The 18,289-nt window shown below is 37.8% G+C and overlaps 1 protein-coding gene across 1 annotated transcript in view; it reads left to right on the top strand.

The window, feature by feature from the left end:
* The window catches only part of LOC104507799 (probable phospholipid-transporting ATPase VB), a 51,931-nt gene that overhangs the window by 3,958 nt on the left and 29,684 nt on the right, over positions 1-18,289 (top strand). The window contains 3 exon segments of the mRNA XM_010149204.1: positions 9,649-9,853; positions 13,013-13,098; positions 15,814-15,920. Coding sequence (XP_010147506.1) covers positions 9,649-9,853; positions 13,013-13,098; positions 15,814-15,920 — 398 coding nt within the window.

The raw sequence follows: 18,289 nt of genomic DNA, 5'->3' as shown, positions 1-18,289 counted from the left end.
TCTTTTTGGGGTTTGGTTTTTTTTTGTTTTGGTTTGGTTTTTTGTTTGTTTGTTTTTTGGGTTTTTTTTGTTTAAACCTTGTTTTCAGACTAGGAAGGTAAGTTTGGGTTTCATGGTATTGAGGTGGCTATCAGCCCCTTAAACATGAAGTGCAGCAAAAACGTATGCTCAAATAGCTACTGAGCACCTGGATTTCTAAGGAATTTTCAAGAGGGCTTAATTCTGTGAATATAAGATAGTACAAGATCTGTCATGAGACCTATGTGCATTCTTAAATGTCAGTGAACCTCTTAAAAATGTAGACCTTTGAACCATGTTCAGTGTTGTACTCCACACTGTTGACCAGCTTTCAGTTGTATTTCTTTTACTAGCTTAGATGTAAAACAAAACTGTAAAAATGCAGTTTAAAAATGAGAGATAATGCCTCTGTTCAGTCATCTCTAAATGAATTAACTACACGCTCACTTCAAAATGTTTCATGATCTCTTGCTTTTAGGACTTTCAGAAGTTTGAAAATTATGTTTTGTTTATCAAAACTGTTTTCTCAGCCTTCTCCCCATTAAGAGAAGGCACTCCCTCCCACATCAGGGAGTCAGAAGAGCAAAACTTTCTGTCTCCATGAGTGTTGCTTGTCATCTCTCAAAGTAATCAACAGTGCTTTATATAATGTAAGCTTTCACTAGCAAGATTTGCAGAACTCTGGTTTTTATCACACAGTGCTGTCATTTCTGTTTGTTTCTTTTGCATGTGTTTGTCAGATTTTTATTTTTATGTCCTGCTGGTTAAACAGGGAAACAATGCATTTGCTTGTCTGGGGGCTAAACTTATTCCCACACAGAGATAATGACTTGTCAGAAAGAAAATCACACTGCTCTCCTTGCCACGTTGTCTACAAAAGCAGACATTTTACAAGTTTCTAAATATTGTTCATTTAATATTTCTTCTCTTTTCCACCATGAAGAATGTGAATAATTGCAGTTCTTTAGGTAGGGTGGAAAAACTGCCTCTCCTGCCTGCCTTTGAGATTGCAATCTAGTTGGATTTTTTAATCTTTTCCATGTTGCATTAATCCATGAGGCAATGGATTATTTGTTAACACTTGTTGAAACCATTATGAAAGAGAACAGCTGGTGCAGTAAGTACTAATGAATGGTTCTGCATAGGAATCTTATTTCCTCTTTACATGAAGAAACCACGTTAGTGTGTATCTGGAAGCTTTTTACAATGTGAACATAAGAAGTGGAGAATACAGTAAAACGTGCTTCATGTAAGGGAAAGATGTCCATCATGGAATTACAACATATGTACAGGTCCAGCTTCAAGTTTCAGCCATGAGTACTTTCTTATGCAGAGACTTGACATGAGCCTGTCCTAAAGTTGGTTATCCTACCCCATAAAAAAGACATTGATCTATGAATATATCTTGTCTAGAATCTAGTCTTTCAACAATGTTTTATGGCCCAAAAAGGTGATGTAAGGGAAAGGAAAATCAAGAGGGCTGCAGACTGTAGCATTCATCCTGTCTGGAAAAAATTGCGGGTAATTATAATTGCCATCAGATCAGTAGCTACAGCTTATTATATCATGAATAATTTTAATCAGGCTTCTCTAGTGCTTTGGGAAGCTGATATTTCTTGTTCTTCTTGCTAGCTGCAAAGTCATGGAAGAGCATGATGTCTTCTAATTTTCTTCCTTGTGAGTCATCTGCTGTAGGTAACTTTTTAACATAGGTGAAAGTCTTTTTCAAGACACTGCAGATTTCGTTATCCTTGTGGCAGCAAACAATTCTTGCTGACAGAGCAACTGATCTTCTATCTTAAAACGAAAAATTGCTCAGATTTTAAGAATTAGTCTTGGAAAATATATTGTCTTTATTTCAAATTTCAATAGAAAGAACTCTGGTTCCTGTTGCAAAAGAAATACAAAGGCATGCCAGTCTTTTCCAAATGCTGAATTTTCTTCAGAACTTTCTTGAAGACTGGGAGGAATACAGTAACTTGCCTTATTTCAGCACCGGTCAGGGGAAATTGAATTTAAATTGGCTGCCCTGTAAACACATTTCTTCTAATTTTCTTTTCATAGAGATCAGCTGGAATGGGTAATCTAGTCTGTTGGTCAAATGAAGGAAAAGACGCTTCAAGTAGCGCATTTAAAGAATGTTTAATTGAGAAAACAGGAGACAATTAATAGGCATTAAAGTGTCTTGGGGAGTGAATGTCAATTCATCAGTTGTTAAAATCTGTTATTTAATTTTCCTGAAGTTCTGTAATGTTCAAGGAACTACTTGATATGACATGGTTCTGATATACCCCAGGGATTAAGCTACAATGGTCTGTAAATCCATAGCATCCAGACAGGTTTTACATCAATTTCACACTTCTGGAAGATTTAACCTAAGTTTTTCTCAGTGTCCCAATAGACACTCAGATACAAATGCAAGGACTGTGCGAAGTTCAGAATGGTAGAGCAACACACTTGGCTGAATGCACGTGCATCAGTTAGCAGGGACCACAAAACCATTACTTGAGCTATTCACATTGCTTAATTTTAAGCACCTGAGTTTAAGACATCTGTGACAGTGATTCAGAGAAGCCTAGTTTGTATGATTTGAATCATCCTGTGGAGCTGTTGGATAATGAGGTAAGTCAACAGGCATCCTGAATGAGATAGCTTGATTACCCTTTCAATAGAAAGTTCCTCTATGATGCTCTCAGGCTCCCTGGTTTTCAGGTAGTTTCTACAAGCATCAATCTCCTCTTCCTTTGTAGGACCTCTGATATCTGTAGTACAAAAAAAGCCAGGCTGGCCTTCTAAACCCTTACACTTAACAGAGTCACAGGGAGCATTTAAAAATTTCTGCATTGGCACTAACTCTGGGTTAGTCGTAGAGCAGGGATGTGGAAATAAGGGGAAAAAATAATTCATCTCTGTGTTGCATGAACTCAGAACTGCCAACAGCTGAAAAGCCAGTAATGGCTTAAGCTAGACTCACTGGTTTGAAAGATAATTAAAATATTTCAGTTGCTTTTTTTGTTTGTTTGGGGTTTTTTTTTTGTAATTCAGTGTTGTAATTTTTGTGGTAAATGTTGAATTCATTATTAAGGAAATTATGACAGCAATGCAGATATGCTTATCTACAGGTTATTGTATATATAGTATACTTTAATACTTTATATGTTCTTAAAATTGGGGTAGCCAGGTAGTGAAGATGAAGGCTGCCTTTCTGTTTCAATCTCCATCGTATGCTGTGGTCAGCTGGACCTTCTGAAGGGAGGAGAAATTGCACCTCCGCTGGGTGCTCCCCATATCTGGGAAAGGAACTGGGCTTGGCCAGGGATGCAACAACAAACTGACATCTGTGGCATCTGGAAGGTAGCAGAGAAGGGTAGAGAGAATGCTTGAAAATAAGAATTGACCTACTGTCAAATCTCAGAGGTGAAGGAAAAAAGACAACTTTCCTCTGGACTCAGGAAACATCATACACAGCTCACTCAACCCAGGGTGAACCTGAAAGTTTGTAGAGTAGAAAGGAGAATGAGAGGGAAAACACCATCCTGCCAAGGGCATAGTAAGCAAAAAGAGATTTGTTGCCTATGCAACAAATTTAAAGTCTTGTTCAGCAGCACTGAATTTTTACTTGTTAATGAGCCTTTTCTTTCTGCTTTATTACTCTTGTTTTCTAACAAAGCTTAACTTTGAAGACTAGGAGCCTGCTGGAGGCTTTAGTGGGTTCATTTTATACACCAAAAAAAGAGATAGTCTAAAGCCTGTGGGCTTCTTGAAGTCCCACCGCATTGACTGAGGCAAAATTGAAACTGGTTTCCTTGGTCATAGCAATATCAAGGTTTCTACACCTCAGTGGTGCCTCCTCTGAATGGTGCACGCATTTCATCAGCTGGAGGCTGAAGATATCGAGTTCTTTCATGGCTGAAGTTGCATTCTTATGACAGCCACAAGGCATGAACTTTGATTAACTAAAACATGAATTATTTCTTATAAAAATATCAATATGAGTTACTTACAATGACTGCAGGAGTATTATGTTCTATGATATTATTTCAACTCACTATCCATCAGATCTAATGACTGCCCCTTGTTTAATGTCAAACATGACTGTATGTCCCTCTGTGTGGGACTATCACTGGCAGTGGACATTGTCTGCTCTGTCACCTGTGTAACTTTCGTATGTAGTTCAGGTACTATGGATTATTTTACTGTGGAAACAGTGATTTCTGTTTGTGCAAGCTGAGGAATTCCTCAAAATTTCAGTGATCTTAGAAAATGTCCTTAAACCCACAGTACACTCAGGTTTGTTATGTCACCGTGCAACAGATTGAAACCAGTGGTATCAAAACTGTGAAGAAATAATTAAAATGTGAATTCATCTTATAGTGAGCAAGCTGATTATGTGCTGACAGGCTGAACTGACTAAATGCAAAAGAAAAATGTCAAATTTTCAACACTCAGCTGGTCCAGACAGCAACACTTGAAAGAACAGCAAGCTAGCAGTTCTCATCAGTCAGTGTGTATTGCTACAGTGAGGATCCTTGGTCTCTGGAAGAAAATCCGTAAATGCATTACTAATGCCATGACCAGTTTGTGTATTGATTTATCCGTGTTTTCTTTAAGATCTATTACCTGCCCAGGCATTGAAAGCTACTCCACAGAAAAAGATGCAATGGTTTAGCAAACAGCAGAAGCTAACAACTAAAGACAAAAGACAAAGAAATGAGAACCTGTGCTTTTGTCTCGGAGACCTGCAGAATCATGACCTCGGGGCATAAGGTTCCATCCTAATTGTCTGAATTTTTAAAACACCATTAAAATGTGGATAGTAGCAGGTTTCTACCATGTGACCTCAAGAGCTACATGGTCATGAAAGAGATGACTCTAGCAAAAAAAGCTGATGTAAGCTGTGGCTTCCAGAAGTATAGTAAATTAATGGGAGTCCTTAGAAACTAATGTTCATGATTAGCAGTCATTAAGTAACTGATCTTGGAGTTGCTGTTTACGCCAGCTGTTTCTAGGCAGAATCATAGCAATAGCATTTTGTTCTATTAGGCAGTATTAAAAAAAAATAAGGCAGTATTAAAAAAAAAAATTTCCTAAATACAATAATCCATAACTTTAAAAATGAACACAGTAAAGTCGCAGCAAATATGTTGTCAAAATACTTTTTACTTGTATTTTTTTCTTCATTTGGTGCAGGTCATTATAAAATTGAGACAGAGGTTGAAAAAGGCAAGTTAAAAGAAACCCAAAACCTTGTATATGGACATATAATGCACTTATAAAATTCTGAAGTCCACAAAATTGAAATGATTACAGAAGTTGAATATAGCGGTCTTTTCTCATTGAGAGAATGACTTCCTTGTTAGGATGCTGTAGACAGTTTTATCACATATAAAGATAGGATCTGTTGCTAGCAATAAGGGATTTGGGATGCCAAAACAGTATAAATTCATAAGAATTTAATTAAAATTTAAGAAAATTTCACTCCCATTTTCTTTAAAAGATTCTCACTGCTGTCTTAAAGTAGCATTCAAATGCTGAGGGGGAGTTTGGACTCATGGGGAAAGGCTATAGCTACTTGCTAATGAGGGCTTGTTACAGGACTGACAGCTGCTGAATGACATCATTTATTGAAGCTTCTGGGCTGATGTCCACATCACAAAAACAACCTTTCTGGCTACTGTAATAGTAACGTGGCAGAAGCCAGTGATAGATTATCACCAACCTCTGTACCACCTCATGCTCAGATATCTCTAGCTCAGGAATACTATCAGCCGAGTTGTGCTCTACTCTGCCCTATAGACAGGTTTCAGAATCAGTTCCTTTCTAATCTAGTGGCTTCCTCACATCTTAAATCTGCTCCTTTTCTTGTCAGTTTTCAAATTTTTATGGCAGCATCTCCTAACTGTGAGGTCATGGACTTAAAGTGGTCTTTGAAAATATTTTGTGAAGTTTTTTCCATATAGAAGTTACCTTAGTATAGTCTTTGACAGCATAAAAATTTGGGAGATTTCTATTTGCAGAAATATACTGTAAGGGGTAAGTAGCTATATGACTCTATTGTTATCTGCATAGAACTGAGAATCTCAGAACATGAGCATTTTTTATAAGTAGGGGATGCTGGGGGGTGCATTGTCAAATATTACATTCTAGCAGATTTACATATGATAAAGTATAAACATTTGGTTTTGTCTATTCATGACACTGATGATATTTTTTTCGAAGTGTTATAACCTAGTGGAAATTTAGGGGGCAAAAAGTAGAGCAAACAATGTCTTTACTTCAAATTGCAAAGGATCCTGAGATGGAGCTTGCAGTAGTTCAAGGAAATAATACTCATTGAACTAATTGGGTGATAAAATACTTCTGGGTGATAAAGATTTCTGAGAATCTCTAAGACAATCTAGGCCTCATAGACATGCTATGGTGTGCACGTGAAAAAATGGCTTTTATTTAATGTCCTCCAGGGAGCAGAACAATAATTTTTATTTACTCCCATTCACTGTCCGTTTTGACCCAGTTTTTGTTTGAAATTTATCTTTGTTGAATCCAAGAATGTAAAATGAAATTGTTGACATAAAGTCAATAATTTATTCGTGTTCCTCCACAATCTTCAACCACAGCAGGATTTTTTTATGATCCTTTCTTCCCAGAAATTACTTCATAAAGTCTATTTAGTTCAGGCCTTCTGGTCAGATATGATGAGTCCAGTAACAAATACTGGCAGACCTCACTTTGACTGTTCAAGGCTAACTGCCTCCTTTTGTCTGCACCATCCTCTGATGAGCATTATCATACTATCCATTGTCCCAGGACAGCAAGGGAACATGTTTTTAAGTGTGCTGTTGATAAATTCTCTGGTAAAGGAGAAAAGGTACTGAGAAACTTTTATCTCAGATCCTGTCTGATGTGTCACAGCCCTGATGCCATGTGCTGTAAGAATCAGATTTCCAGGTTTCCACCTATTGAAAACCACCGTATCTTGTTTATTTTATTGGACAAATGCATTTACGCTTTTTATATGTTTCTGGTCAAGCCATCTTAGATTTACAAATCTCCCCTGTTTATTTGGCAACCAGAGATTGTACTATGAACTTTAATCACTGAACAGAAAATGGGCAGTGTTTCCAGTTACAGGAATTGCTAAAAGGAAACTGCTTCATTTGAAAAATCTCGTTAGGTGACTGGGCCAGTGCTGCTGTGGGGTGCACCAGGTTCTTTGTGATGTATTTTTCTTCCTTTCATTCATTGGTAATTCTCTACACAGTTGTAGAAACCTTTGTACTGTAGGAAATGGTTAATCTTACAGCTTCAGTTGAAGAGTTCTTTCAGGAAAAGAAAATGTGTTTCTTTAACAAATTCAGTGCTTGTTAGGAGAGAGGAACAGTCTGTTCACCAGAACACAGGTTTGGGATTCTAGCAATTCCTGAAGCCTAGTCCCTGTGTTAAGAAAGACTTTTCCTCTGAACTGAAAGAGGTCATCTGGCTTTTCTGACTCACCATCTCCTCTGTAATTAGCAAACGGGTAGAACCTGAAGCTTTATGTGTAATATATGTTTCATAGGGAATTATTGAAAAAAATACTACGAAACTGTGATTTCTGTGGATTATTTTTGCTAACCTGGTCTCTTTAGGGTGATGTGGAAGACAGCCAGCTGGGCAAGGCCCTTCTATAGTATTTTGTGAGCAGAAAACATCATAAATGTGTTCTATAAACTTCAGAATTGTGCAAGAGTTGATGTACAGAGAGATAGAATTGCCCTGCAGAAGTCATAGCAAAGATTAATAGGCAAACTATCCAAATGTCTAGGATAGCAAGAGCAGCCATCTGCTTGCTCTGAACAATTTCTGTACTCCCATTCTTATGTTTAAAACAAACATATTAAGAAGTTCTACCTGGAAAGTGTTTGAGAAGGGACAGATTCATAGTTACTTAGTTGATTTGCTATATTAATACTAGTATTTACTGTGTAGAGCAATAAATACTCAACATGCACCTGCTAAAAAACTTTTCAAATAGAAATTGATCTGGGTTTTTTTTAATTGCTCAGCAACATTAAATTAACCTTCAGCAAACCTCTGTTCTTCAGTGGGGCTTCATTATAGTCTGTTGTTGAGCAAAAGAAAAAAGGACATGCATGTACGTAAAGTCAGACGAAAGTAGAAAGAAGAATGAACGATTCAGGATGCAAAAATTAATGTAAGAAGGAAAAGTCATTGCTACAATACCATTGTTTAGTAAGCAACTCGCATCTAGCATTAAAGGGATTTAAATAATTAGGATTTGGGGGTTCTTCTTTTGAACAAAAAGTGGATACCACTGGGAAATGCACAGAATTTAACTGCGTGCATAACTTTAGCGGGAATAAAAGTTATTTCATGTTGCTTTACAGATAAGGATATCAGCCAAGTGCAATGGTTTGCCTGACAGCATCATGGCTGGCTCTCCTCCACAGAAGGCTGGGAAAGTAGGTTAGCAGGAAGTAGCCTTGGGCCTGACTCTGAAGCAATGCTTGGATGTGTTCAGCTGTAGCAAAACACTTTATCTGCTACATCGCTGCTCCCCTTCTCTTGATAGAAACACTTAATTGAAAGACAGTGTTCTTCAGGCAATAGATGAGGATGATTAAAAACTTAAACAAAAATGAGATTCTGAGTCATTACAAAAAGCCTTTTACTGTTTGTCTGCTAAAGTATCATGAATATTTTCCTTCTAAGAGAGCAAGACATAGGATGATTCAATTATTTATATTGAAAAAATAATTTACTTTCAAAGAGTTAGAGGCACTGGGCCATTGCTGCCCATGCCGTTTTCCCATTAACTAATTTTAAAACTTACTGTGCAGGTTTCACTTGCTGAGATGATTAAGAGCAGTTGAAGGATCAATTATTGAAAAATCAATGTCCAAAAATGTTTTCTATTCCCTGAACCATTGAGTTCAGGACCACAAGGCTGTTAATGAAATTAATTTCTTTGCATTGAACCCCAAGGCTCTTTTTCTTTTCTTTTTTTTTTTTTTTTTTAATTTAGAAGCTCTTATTTCTTTATCTTAATTTTTTCATTAAACATGGGATTTAGTTGCATTTTTTTGCTTAACATTAAGGGGTCATTTGTGTTCTGTTCTACCTCTTCAAGTTTTTTCTGTGGGCTAAATTCAAGATTTGTAATTACCTTTTTAGAGTTACAAACCGAGAGACCTGAAAGAAGCTGAGATAGCGGTTTGTTTCTTTCAGGATCTATGTGATGGTGTTGGAAAGTATCTGAGAAATAGTTACATAGTCAAAACCAATTATTTTTCTTTTGTGACATGTATAAATTTCTTGAATAATACACTTTAAAACACCTCTGTTAGCCTGAGTGACTTTCTGTCTTTTGCTGTGGAGATTACAAGGCTAATACTGCAATGAAAGAGAACTTTTGTGGTAGTTTATTTTTATTCTATATAAAGATTATATTTGAACATGATATATCATGAAGCGATACTATGGAAGTGTCTAAATCTTTAGTTTCTGGCTGTTGTGATGTGTCTCTCACACGTGTGCCACCATCCCCATGTTTTTTTTCTTTGAAGCCCCACTAACCAGAAGGCCTACCTTCCTAAACTATTCACCCATGACATGTTTTTAATGAAACAGGGAAGAACGTGCTTATGTTGAGAAATGCTGGAAAGATGTCCGAGTGGGGGATTTTGTGCAGCTGCAGTGTAACGAGACCATCCCAGCCGATATCCTACTGCTGTATTCCTCTGATCAGAACGGGATCTGTCACTTGGAAACTGCCAACCTCGATGGGGAGACCAACCTTAAACAACGACAAGTCGTGATGGGGTTCTCCAGCCAGGTAAGTCTGCTGAAAACACAGCCCGTGCGGCTCACGGTTGTACAGCAGCTCCAGCCAGAAGGCACACCAGTCCTGATGGGCTGGTTGTGCTGATATTGCTGTTGGAGCTGACACCCTGTATGGAAGGCAGCGGCTTATCCCAAAGACTTGGGTTATTCAGGCACAGGGATGACTGTATGAAAAGGAAGATTATCTCAGACAGTACTTGTTCACAGCAAAATGCATCAGCAGGTGCTGATTTATCAACAACACCCAGCACCACCATTCGGGACAGCAGCAAGTCCTTCCTGTGTCTAAGCCATCCATACACTGTGGGTTGTCACGGCACAGACCGCATCCCACAGCAAGGCCACTGCTACTGAGTGAATTATTTCTGCGTGGAAATTGGAACACAGCTCATAGCCGCCCTTCCAAAGTGGCCGTAGGCTTCCTTATGGAACTTGCTTCTCTTGCACCTGACATACCTTGCTCATTAGGTAGGCGTATAGCCCTTCAACTGGGAGCCGCTCTAAGGCACACTAAGTGGTAATGAAATAATGAATTTTTTTATAGGAGTATAATAAGCAATTCAGTAGGAATTCAAGGTAAATTAAAATGTGAAAAGTTAAATAAAACTGATATGTTTGACATCAGTTTGATTGTTAGCAGAGATTCAGTTTGAATGCTTAAAATCAACATTTTTAATCCATAGGCCATATTTCCTTGTTACAAACGCTTTACTGTTATATTCTCTTGACTCATGTTTGATAAACCTCAATTAAACAAGAATATATGACTTAGGGAGAGCTCTACTTCTTACAACTTGTTCTCAGGTTGTGGATGACATAGTATAAAGCACACCTTTTCCATTGCTTTGCAATGATGATTAGGGAGAGTTTTTTCCCTGAGAAACATGGAAAATTTTTAATATGTGGATATTTAGGGAAAAAAAAAAAAAACACCACAATAAACTGGCTACTTAAACAAAAAAAAAAAAAAAAACACAATAAACTGGCTACTTAAAGTGAAAAAATAAAAATGCTGTATTTGTGTCACAGTTGTAGTTTACATATTAGGTTTCGTATTTTTGGCTTTAAAGGAGAAGTGAGTGTTCTACTATCATACAAAATGTAAACTTTTGCCTCAGTCGTTTATAATATGAGGAAGTCTTTCTTTAAATCAAAAAATCTCCACATGCCAAATTATGCTTCAGACTGCCTAGACATGGTTTTTTTCTTTATACTTTGAGTTGTAATTTGGATTAACTGTGTGCCCAAAAGTGCTTATACTTATGAAATCTTGTTACAATGGCAGTGGAATGCAGTTCTGACCATGGTGATAGCCAGTGCTCAAAAAGGTCAGAGCTTAACTAGTCAACTCTATTACCCTGTTATTTTTAAGTATTAGTGTAAACAATATGTTAGCTAAAAAAAACCCCTGTGTACTAAATATCATATGTACGGGTTTTAGTGTGCTAACTTCTTGTCTTTGAGCTTTGTTTAGTCCTGTGATTTAGGTGATGAATAAAATTTACTCAGATTTAATTGTGTCTATAAAGTAGGGCAGAAATACATATGAACTGGGATTAGTTCTTTGGTTTAGGATATGTTTAGGAATATTGTGTTCACCTAACTGTAAAAAGTCGAGTGGAAGGATTTTTTTTTTTTTTCCTTTATGCCATTTTCTAATTTGAATTTTCAAATGTAAAATTCTTGTTATCAAAAGAAAAAAATTTTGAGTGAAGAAACATCCTTGTCTAGCCCTTTCTAGCTAGAAGCCTTTTAGGTTTCTTTGTTGCAAATGAGCCCTTCAGGTGCCTTTTGCATCTCTCTGTTCTTCTGTTGTACAAATATTTCTAGCACAGCCAAATATGTACGGATATTTGAATCAGCAGAGGTGAACAATATTTCTTAAAAGAGACTCTCAAAATATTCAGCCACATGAGTCAGAAGGTAATGCCCTTATATTCATCAAGATTTTATATTTCCTCCTTTTTTTAAAAAATCTAATTCTCTACTTGCTTGTACTTAGATTTATTTAAAAAAAAGATATATATATGTATGTATTGCTCAGGAGAAAAAAGAACAGCAGGGACAAAATTATCTAAGAATCAAAGCACAGTAAAGAAAAAATTGAGACTTGAGGACTGGCAGTATAAGGAAGCCTTCTCACAGTCTGGCGAAGTTTTTGTGAGTTCCAGTAAAGGATTCCCAGCTGTAGAAAGGGAGGGAGGCCCAGCAGCAGACTTTATTTCCAGCTTTCCTAATTGGAGGAGTTTGGATTAAAGTGATTTTCAGTTCTTTTACAGTTTTTATGGCACAGCAGTAATGATTCTCTTTCACATTTCTCACATCCCATTTTATTACATTTTCATAATCTCAAATAAAAGTCTTGTGTATCTTTTCAGTTAAGAAAAAAACACCACTTACGGCAGTCAAGTACTTGTGCTGTCTGCTTTCCAGACTGCTTCATGCAGTCCAAAGCCCAAGCCTGTTTCCTTAAACACAGGGGAAATCAAGCAAAACTGTGTGTCTTAATTCAGCTCCAAGCTCTTTTTGAGTGAGCACTTAGCCTGAAAAGCTCTTGTCTTGTTTCATCTCCCCCAGCAGTTCGGATTTATTCTACTGCCTTCCCTCTTTTGTTGGTGTGTGTTTGTTCGTTTTACCCGTTTGGGGTTTTTTGCTATTAGTCTTGCTTTTACTTTTATTTGAATGTCACACATTTATCCAGTTGTGTGGGCTCTTCTTTTATCATTATACCATAGTGGACCATGATGTAACTCTTCTACCATATTTCAAAATCCTGATGTTATTTTCATTTGCGCTTGCTTTTGGTTGAAGGCTGGTTTTGTTTCACAAGTAATTTGAACTTTTTGTTACATTCACTTTAAATTGAGACAGATGTTTTCCCTAATTGGTATCTGTGATGTCTTGTTCAATACACAGCATTTTCTTTATTTAATTTAACCAGTTGTTAATCTAAGAGAGGAAAATCTCAGATCTTTACTCAGCCCATCCAAAGCTCTGCTTTAGACTGAACAAGCTAAACTCCCTCTGCCTCACAGGACAAGTGCTCCAGCCTTCATTTATCCCAGTGGCCTCTATGTAGCTGCTCTTAGTGTTTAGGATTTCAAGTACTCATTGGATATGACACTCATTCTCAGTGTGCTTCCTCTTGCAGAATACTTTGTTTGAACCTGAATTTTTCCAAAACACCATCATCTGTGAAACACCTAACAATGATCTCAATAAATTCAAAGGGTACATGTAAGTATCTGTTATCTGTAAATGTATTTTGTATCTGAACGTTAATATTTCTTTAGGAGGAACTGGATGGAAGAAACATATTTTGCAGAAATTGATGGATGTCACTATTATCTATTACTGGATTCAGAATTAAATTTAAAATGTAGACTGGAATCTGTGCTTTGAGGCAAGGCAGGACCAAGGCTTGACATGGAATTTGAGGTGGTTTCATACAAACTGTTCTCACAAAGCTTCAGTTCTTTTCAGAATTCAGACATAAGCTTATTTACGTTTGATCAGAGGGTTGGGCTAGGCTAGATTTTAAGTCTAAATTCTTCCTAATGTTTAAAGATACTCATCTGCATGGCTCTAGTTTCTTCATATTTATAGCCACAGAGAAAAGTTATCCAGGATCTAACAAACTAATCAGACTTTTTTTCTTACAGCTAGAAAAACCAAGCAAGCAAGGACAACCCTACTGAAGCAATATGTTAGACTAGTATAAAAAATGCTGCTCATTTTTCACTGTAAACCTATGTATGTGGGGGGAAAGACACATCCACTGTTCCTTATATTCTTTCTTCATTAAATAATTCTGGCACAGGCATAACAGGGAAATCTATACTAGCAAATTCAGCAGATTTAAGCCCATTCCCTAGTCATAAGGGCAATTTGTATGGCATGGTTCATGTCCTAAAATTCTCTTACACTCCAATACAGAGAAGCTGTTTCCCAAGGCCCTCTTCAGAGCAGCCGTTGGTCCACCAGAGAATTGCTTTTGAAATACCTGCTGTCCCACGCCAATTGCATGCCCCATGTTACGCAAACAATTTATCTGTATGAATGTGTCAGCACCCCTACCCATGCCCCAGCTTTCTTAAATTTACTAGTAGCTAAACGAGGAGTTAATGTCTCTGCAAGAATGCAGTGAGAGTGTTGCACCTGGAATAGCTGCAAATGGTGAGATCCATTGACATGAGTAAACCAGAGGGTTCTCACCCATTAGCACTGACAATGCTTAATCTGGTTTTGAGGATTTATGCCCTGTAACAGCAGTGCCTCTAACAGCAGTGCCATTTCCCCTCTCCTGTGATATCTTAAGAGGGAAAAGGAGGTCAAGTTTGTATTGATCACTGGCTGTGGTTGCTGACTTTGAGGACCATTGGGTATAATCTAAATTCAAGCAATCCTTCCAATTAGCCTGCTGTAATATGGCACAAGAGCACTGAGATTATAGAAATGTAGGTGATATGTCACAAGAAAACACACACAAACGCACACCCTTAAGACCCAGGGCAGACTTCAAAAATCCTCAAATCTCTTGAAAGTCTGAAACAGAAACCTCTTTTGGAAATGCCTATTATCTCACCTGCTTGGTGGAATATGGAATTAGTTGCCTTTCTCTCAGCGCTTCAGGGGTAGATGAAATAATTTGCAATGAAAATAATTTACTAACATTTAGTGAAGTTTCTGTCTTTGGTCTTCTGTTGTTTGAGCTATTTTTAAACACAAATTACTTGGAACAGGTTAGATTTTTCTGCAAGAACTCCTAATAAATTATTGAGGCTCTATTGCCTTGCTCTAAAACAGTAGCAGTACTCTCTCTGCTAAAAATTATAAGAAAGAACTTAGTGACATCCATGTGACATGCCCGGACCACAGTGAATTCTGCTTGAGGGTATGCAAGAAGGCCTCTATTAAACCTAGATTCCCAGAAAAATAGGTTTCTGACATTATTTTTTTACAGTTCTATCAGCTGTATGTTGTTGGTACCTAAACCTTTTCACTTGTGTAGTATGATGCCATGCAATCATGTGCAGCTGCACAGACATGGGACTGTTACTTAACTCGGAGGTAGCACCTAAGCTTGCCCTCCACTTAAATGACACTGCAGCTTACTGGTAAATGCAATGCCAAATATCAAATAGAAGTATCAAAATATACGTATTCTATGAAAAAATTGCTTTCTTACAATGATATTTACATAAGAAAAACCGGACAGAGCAACTGAAGTGAAAAATCTCAGCTTTGGTAAAAATATCTGGAGGAGCATATCAGAGTATATAATAAAAAATGTGAGAAAAAGTGGTTTTACGCTTTCATTTTCAGAGGCAAGTAATAAATTGCCTGCCTGATGGAGCACTGACCTTATAATTTCCATTAAGTTTTCATCAGTCTGTTCTGCTAGAAGGATCTGGTGTGTGATGGGACATCTTCAGCCGGGATGAAAAGCCTTCAACCAGCATGAGAGGGAGGAAGAGAGCCCCAGCCTAGAGACTGTTCAGGTGAACTGAGGTTCACTAAGATGAGAAGCCCTTAGGTGGCTGACAGAGAGACAGAGGCTCTTGTGGGGTGCAGATGTATTCATCTGAACTCCTAGCAGCAGGCAAATCCTGCTCACCTTTCTAAAAGGATTTCATCCGAATGAAATCTCATAATGTATCTTGGACTCATTGATGGGGTGCTGGATCTGCCAGGTAAGGTACAGAGTGAAAGCCAGTCTTGCTCATTTGACATCATGATACACGCACCATGCAGGTGGTCTTTAAAAGAGACACTTGAACTTCTCTGTATGTGCTTAGTGGGATCTTTATTGAAGATGAATGAAATACAAGCAAAATAGGGCCTTTGCAGTGCCTTTATTTCAAGCTGAAACAGACATGCAGACAAAACTCTTGTTTAATATTATATTAGAAAAGAAAAAGGCATTGCTTTATTTTGTTTTCTTTCTCCTAGGGAGCAGCCAAATCATGAAAGGATTGGTTTTAACATTGAAAGCCTTTTGCTACGTGGATGTACAATCAGAAATACTGAGGTTGCAATAGGAATTGTTATATATGCAGGTAAGATGTACTTTCTATCTAGCTAAACGTGGAATATCACTGTAAACATCATTAAATAAATATGTATAGTCTACTAGTGCACCACAATTTGACAGTTTAAGAACTGGTAGTGCATGAGAAAATTACATCACTTTTTGAAGTAAAGTAAAAGCATTACTCATCCATCTCCAAAGCCCAGAGTCCTTCACTGGGTCTCTGGCAAGTGACAGTATCCTTATGTATGTCAAATATCTTGCTATCTTTGGAATACCTTGCAAAAATATCCAGACAGGTGAAAAATCTCTAAGGTGAGTTTAACTCTCAGCTCTGATTATAATACTAATTCCATCTGGCATAAAATCTGCATGGCTGCCCGGAGGGAGGTCTCACTGGCTGCTCAGGGCAGAAACTGATGCAGCTGAACATCTATCCAAAATTAAGAAAAAAATCCTCACAAAGCCAAGCTATGCCAGTGCCAGGCCACAGAGGCAGTGAGAACAGCAGCTGGAGGCAGCAGAGAAGGGGGCAGCAGCACAGGTTTGTGCTGACATAGACATAGTGTGTCCATGCAACCATGAATTTCACGCAGGAGACATGAACCAAGCAAGACAGTGTCAGTGCCCAGGTCAAATGCAGCAGTGCCAGGTTCATCGGTGGGTCAGCTTTTCTTTTTCCCAGCATCTTTTACCTTGGGGGTGTTACCACTGCTTTTACTCAGTGAGCATGATTTATCACTGGCTTTGCCAGCTGTGCCCTCTTCTGCTCCAGAAACAGACATCAGTTATCCTCTTTAATTGTAGATTAAATAAAATTCAATTTCAATACAACAATGTGCTGGTTTAGGTTAAGACAGAGTGAACCCCAACCCTAGTGATTGGCAGTGGAGGGAGGGGAGTTGGCCATTGAATGGGGCGACCTCTTGGGGTGTTCTTGGGCTCTCTCAGTCTCTCTCACTCTGGCTGCTCAGGGCCTGGCTAAGTGTCAGTCGGTGGATGGTGAGCAGTTGTATCATTGGGGTTTTTTTTCCCCATTACTGTTTTCCATTTAATTAAATATTATTATCATTAATAGTATCAAAGGTGGGTTGGGTTTTTTAATTTTTTAATTACCATTACCATTGTCATTGTTATTTTCATTACATATTGTTAGTATTAGTAACATCATTATTTTATTTAATTTATTTGAATTATTAAACTGTTCTCATCTCGGCCCATAAATTTGCTTATCTTTTTCCTCTAATTCTTTCCCCCATCCCACTGGGGGAGTGGAGGTGGGTGAGTGGCTGTGTGGTGCTTGATTGCTGATTGAGGCTAAACCACAACAAACAATTGTTTATTGTTTACTTTTGTCCTTCCAGTACAGTCATGTCACCTGGTTTATGTCTAATCAAGAGTAGGGGGTTCAAGGCTGACCACCTAAGAGAAATTAGAAGTCACCATCTTTGCAAGAGTCATTTATCTTAGATTAACCTCCACCATACAGAGTTTTTTACCTGAGAACTGGCCATTTATTTCACTACTGCATAAGTGGACTTTAAATGACTACAGCTCTCATGTTTCCAAAGTAGCCTTCACTTTGTGGGCGTAAGGATGATGCCTCTCAGACACAGCAGGAGAGCCAGAGCCAAACCCATCCCTCATTTTTTTGGAAGCAACTACTATATAAAAATCTCTATAGGAATCTTTCCCTCTAGAATTGAAATAACTTGTCTTCCCTTCTCCTGTTAGGATGTTTAGTTTTCTTCTCTTTAGTTAAGTCATTTCCCAGTATGTTCCTTTGACCATGAGCACAGATCCTAATGAGGATCTCTGTTAATGTTGCTTAAACTGCTAGTAGCACAGGTTGGAGTTTTAAAGTCATTTTCAAGATACGGTGTCTGACCAGAGTAAGTCTTCAATTCAGTTTCCAACAGACATCATATTGTAAATGTCAGTATAAAAGTTTATTCTTTTTCTTCTAAAACTAGACTCGCTTGAGCCAGCACCAGCTTCATTTCTAGGGTTCTTTGACATTGATTATACTCTGACTTTTAATCATGGTCTGTGACCTTTTCTGAACAATCAAGATCAGTCACATTATAAGATGGCATATTCTCCATTTTTATAACTCTGTTAGTCTTCAAACCTACTTTCTAATGGAAGTCTTTGTGAAGAGTAGAGCCATGTCTTAATGTGATTGTTTAGCCTGTGCAGTTTTCATCTGACCCAAATATGGTTATACTTTTCATGGCTGGCCAAATGGTTCTCAAAGCAATAGGGCTAATGCACAAAAACCTCATTACAGAGCAACAGACGATGTAGTTTTCTCATTGTGATAGGGACAGCAGCAAGAATTATATGCTTTTCAAATAATAAAGTACCAGAATGAAGCTTTAGCTAAGCCTATCAGCA

The sequence above is a fragment of the Eurypyga helias genome, unplaced genomic scaffold (assembly GCF_000690775.1).
Source record: "Eurypyga helias isolate BGI_N326 unplaced genomic scaffold, ASM69077v1 scaffold2703, whole genome shotgun sequence".
NCBI lineage: Eukaryota > Metazoa > Chordata > Aves > Eurypygiformes > Eurypygidae > Eurypyga > Eurypyga helias.
This window is presented reverse-complemented; position numbering and strand designations above follow the sequence as displayed.